Genomic DNA, 3,246 nt, shown 5'->3' with positions numbered 1-3,246 from the left:
AGCTTCAGCTTCTGTTAGGTCCATATCATTTCTGTCCTTTATTGTGCCCATCTTTGCATGAAATGTTCCCTTGGTATCTCTAATTTTCTTGAAGAGATCTCTAGTCTTTCCCATTCTGTTGTTTTCCTCTATTTCTTTGCATTAATCGCTGAGGAAGGCTTTCTTATCTCTCCTTGCTATTCTTTGGAACTCTGCATTCAGATGCTTATATCTTTCTTTTTCTCCTTTGCTTGTTTAAATGATGCTAAAAAGTTCTTGAGTTTTTCATGTTAGAGTGCTGGGTAGCTAGCTGGGGCTAATATCTCACTCTTGTTAATAGGGAGAAATTTGGTTTAAATCAATCTCAACAACAACAAAAATTTCAATATTTGGTGTTGTGAATAAGTGGTCTTTAAGCGCAACTTTGTCACTTTATACATAAATTTATACGCTATGTCTAAGTCCATTCAAAGTTGCGTTGTCTTTTAGGTGGGCTGAGCAAAGTTTCTATTTAAAGGAATTGGGATTTCTTGAGAAAAACGAATCATTCTTTTGTAATCCATTCTGTATTATCAGAATATAATATATTCTAATTCTCTATATATAATATAGAGAATTCTAATTCTATATATAATTCTATTGTTAGAATATTCTATATTATTAGAATAATGATTCTAATTAAAGAATCATGCTATAATTATTGTTTTGTAAACGTGGATATTTGCATCACCACTTTCTGAAACTACGTATGAAAAGACTGTTGCAATACTTCTTATAAAGAGTGTATATTTATTGCCTGAAGGCTTCTTCAGCAGTTTTACTGATAATGAAAATGCAGGCGAGAAGTCAGGGGGAAAATGTATTAAGCTCTTGTTTATCTTGTTTATATACAATTAAATAATTAAAAAGAAAAAATTACTTTTGCAAATTTTATTTAAATTATTACTCGTCTACCAACAGTTTTTCTTTTTTCTTTTTTTTAAATCGAGTAAATGTTCCTCTTGGCAGTAACAGCAGAAAGAAAAGGTGTGAACACAGAAAGCAAAGACTAATTTTTAACGTCTGCTGTAGCCCCCCGGCGGAGAAGGCAATGGCAGCCCACTCCAGTACTCTTGCCTGGAAAATCCCATGGACCGAGGAGCCTGGTAGGCTGAAGTCCATGGGGTCGCTAAGAGTCGGACACGACTGAGCGACTTCACTTTCGCTTTTCACTTTCATGCATTGGAGAAGGAAATGACAACCCAGTCCCGTGTTCTTGCCTGGAGAATCCCAGGGACGGGGGAGCCTGGTGGGCTGTCATCTATGGGGTCGCACGGAGTCGGACACTACCGAAGCGATTTAGCAGCAGCAGCAGCTGCAGGGATAGCATTGTTTTCTGCTAAACAGGAAGGAGAAACAGCATCCAATCGGCGTGCCTTTCTCAATGGCCAATCAAACTTCTCCTTACATTGCGGCGCTGGGAAAAACGGAGCCGGGCTTTCTTGTCTCCAGGCGAGTGTCAGCTAGTGTTACCTGCCGGGCCGTGTGCTCATGAGGTTGTTTTTGTTACCTGAACACTAAGGGACTTTAAGTTCGGTCCATCACTGTGCTAGTTGGATTTGCTTGTATTTGTTCCTAGCCACTGCTCAGGTAATGCACTCCCTTAACCAGGAAATTAAGGCATTCTCCCGGAATAATCTCAGGAAGCAGTGCACCAGGGTGACAACGCTGACTGGAAAGAAAATTATAGAAACATGGAAAGATGCCAGAATTCATGTTGTGGAAGAAGTAGAGCCAAGCGGCGGGGGAGGTTGTGGCTATGTGCAGGACCTTAGCTTGGACTTGAAAGTTGGTGTTATTAAGCCATGGTTGCTCCTGGGTGAGTATATTTGATTTGCCGCTAAATCGTTGAGTTCTTTTAACCATATTACTTCTCATTTTTCTTCCTAGTATATAGTAGTCTGTTCTATCAGCCAAAAGTGCCAGAAAATTGAAATGTTTCCTTTTCTGGATTTGGAACTTCCCCTAGCTGCCTGGGACTGTTTCTGCCACACTATGAACCTAAGAGGCATGGATTCTAGTAGCACATAGCACCTGGTATTTGAATTTTAGAAAAGCGTCTTTCCTGTTTTTCTAACTTGTCTGGAGGACAACACATTGATGGTGTACTTTATTGGATTATGAAAGGATATAGCCGTAAAAGATTATCCAAGTAAAACTAATGCTTTTATTAGGCAAGACTACAAGTGATGAGGGTTAAAGTTGTAGAAAAGTTAATGCTTGAAGAGACAAGTGCTTGTTTGCCTGCCCTGGGGTTGCAGCTATATGGAGTGCATGCCTCCTATGGCCACATCTATTCTTGGTGTCTGTTTTTGGACTGTTAAGAAGGTGGATTGTTATTTTATAGCTAGGAGTCTGATGGTTTATGGTTTCTTGTATTCTGAGAAATAGAGATTCCCTGCACAATGCATAATTTACAAATAGCAAATGAAGCACAGATATGAATGTGCAAACTTGCCACAAATATGATGCAGTGTTCTTAAAAAATAGTCAACAGTGTTTTAAGTAGGTTTGAATAATTTTTCATTTATGAATAGAGAAATTAAGACTTGGAAAAATCAATGATTTTTCAATATTTATATAGCCAAGCCTCTCTTGTGTAAAAAGAACACTGAATTGGGAGTCAGAAATAGCCAGTGAGATGCTGTGTGATGTGCACACTCCTTTTAAAAGCTCTGTGAAACAGAGATCATCAGCTCCATTTTTCAGATTGGAATTGAACTTAACAATTCGTTAAATAACTTGCACAGCTCAAGTCTGGTAACACTCCTGCTCTCCATCATTAACGTATACTGCCTCAGAGAGTCCAGGCTTTCAGCCTCACTCTTCCTACTCTACTTGTAGTAGATGAGCTAGTGCAAGTTATTAATTCTCTCTAGTCCTCCAAGAACGGAGAAGGCAATGGCACCCCACTCCAGTACTCTTGCCTGGAAAATCCCATGGACGGAGGAGCCTGGTAGGCTGCAGTCCATGGGGTCCCGAAGAGTCGGACACGACTGAGCGACTTCACTTTTACTTTTCACTTTCACGCATTGGAGAACTCAATGGCAACCCACTCCAGCGTTCTTGCCCCGAGAATCCCAGGGAGGGCGGAGCCTGGTGGGCTGCTTTCTATGGGGTCGCTCAGAATCAGACACGACCAAAGTGACTTAACAGCAGCAGCAGCAGCAGCAGCAGCAGTCCTCCAAGAAACCATCTGTAAAGCTGAAGTAAGGATATCTGCTTATC

The 3,246-nt window shown here is 40.5% G+C and overlaps 1 protein-coding gene across 1 annotated transcript in view; it reads left to right on the top strand.

Annotated features, from left to right (window-relative positions):
- Nucleotides 1–1,366: 1,366 nt before the first annotated feature.
- Nucleotides 1,367–3,246, top strand: part of DUSP19 (dual specificity phosphatase 19) — a 16,687-nt gene continuing 14,807 nt past the window's right edge. The window contains exon 1 of the mRNA XM_010859739.1: nt 1,367–1,837. Within this exon, the coding sequence (XP_010858041.1) occupies nt 1,612–1,837 (226 nt within the window). The 5' untranslated portion in view covers nt 1,367–1,611. The remainder of the gene's footprint in view (nt 1,838–3,246) is intronic.

Source organism: Bison bison, unplaced genomic scaffold (assembly GCF_000754665.1).
Source record: "Bison bison bison isolate TAMUID 2011002044 unplaced genomic scaffold, Bison_UMD1.0 scf7180017864459, whole genome shotgun sequence".
Taxonomy (NCBI): domain Eukaryota; kingdom Metazoa; phylum Chordata; class Mammalia; order Artiodactyla; family Bovidae; genus Bison; species Bison bison.
Note: the sequence above shows the minus strand (reverse complement) of the source record. Positions and strands in the feature narration are given on the sequence as shown.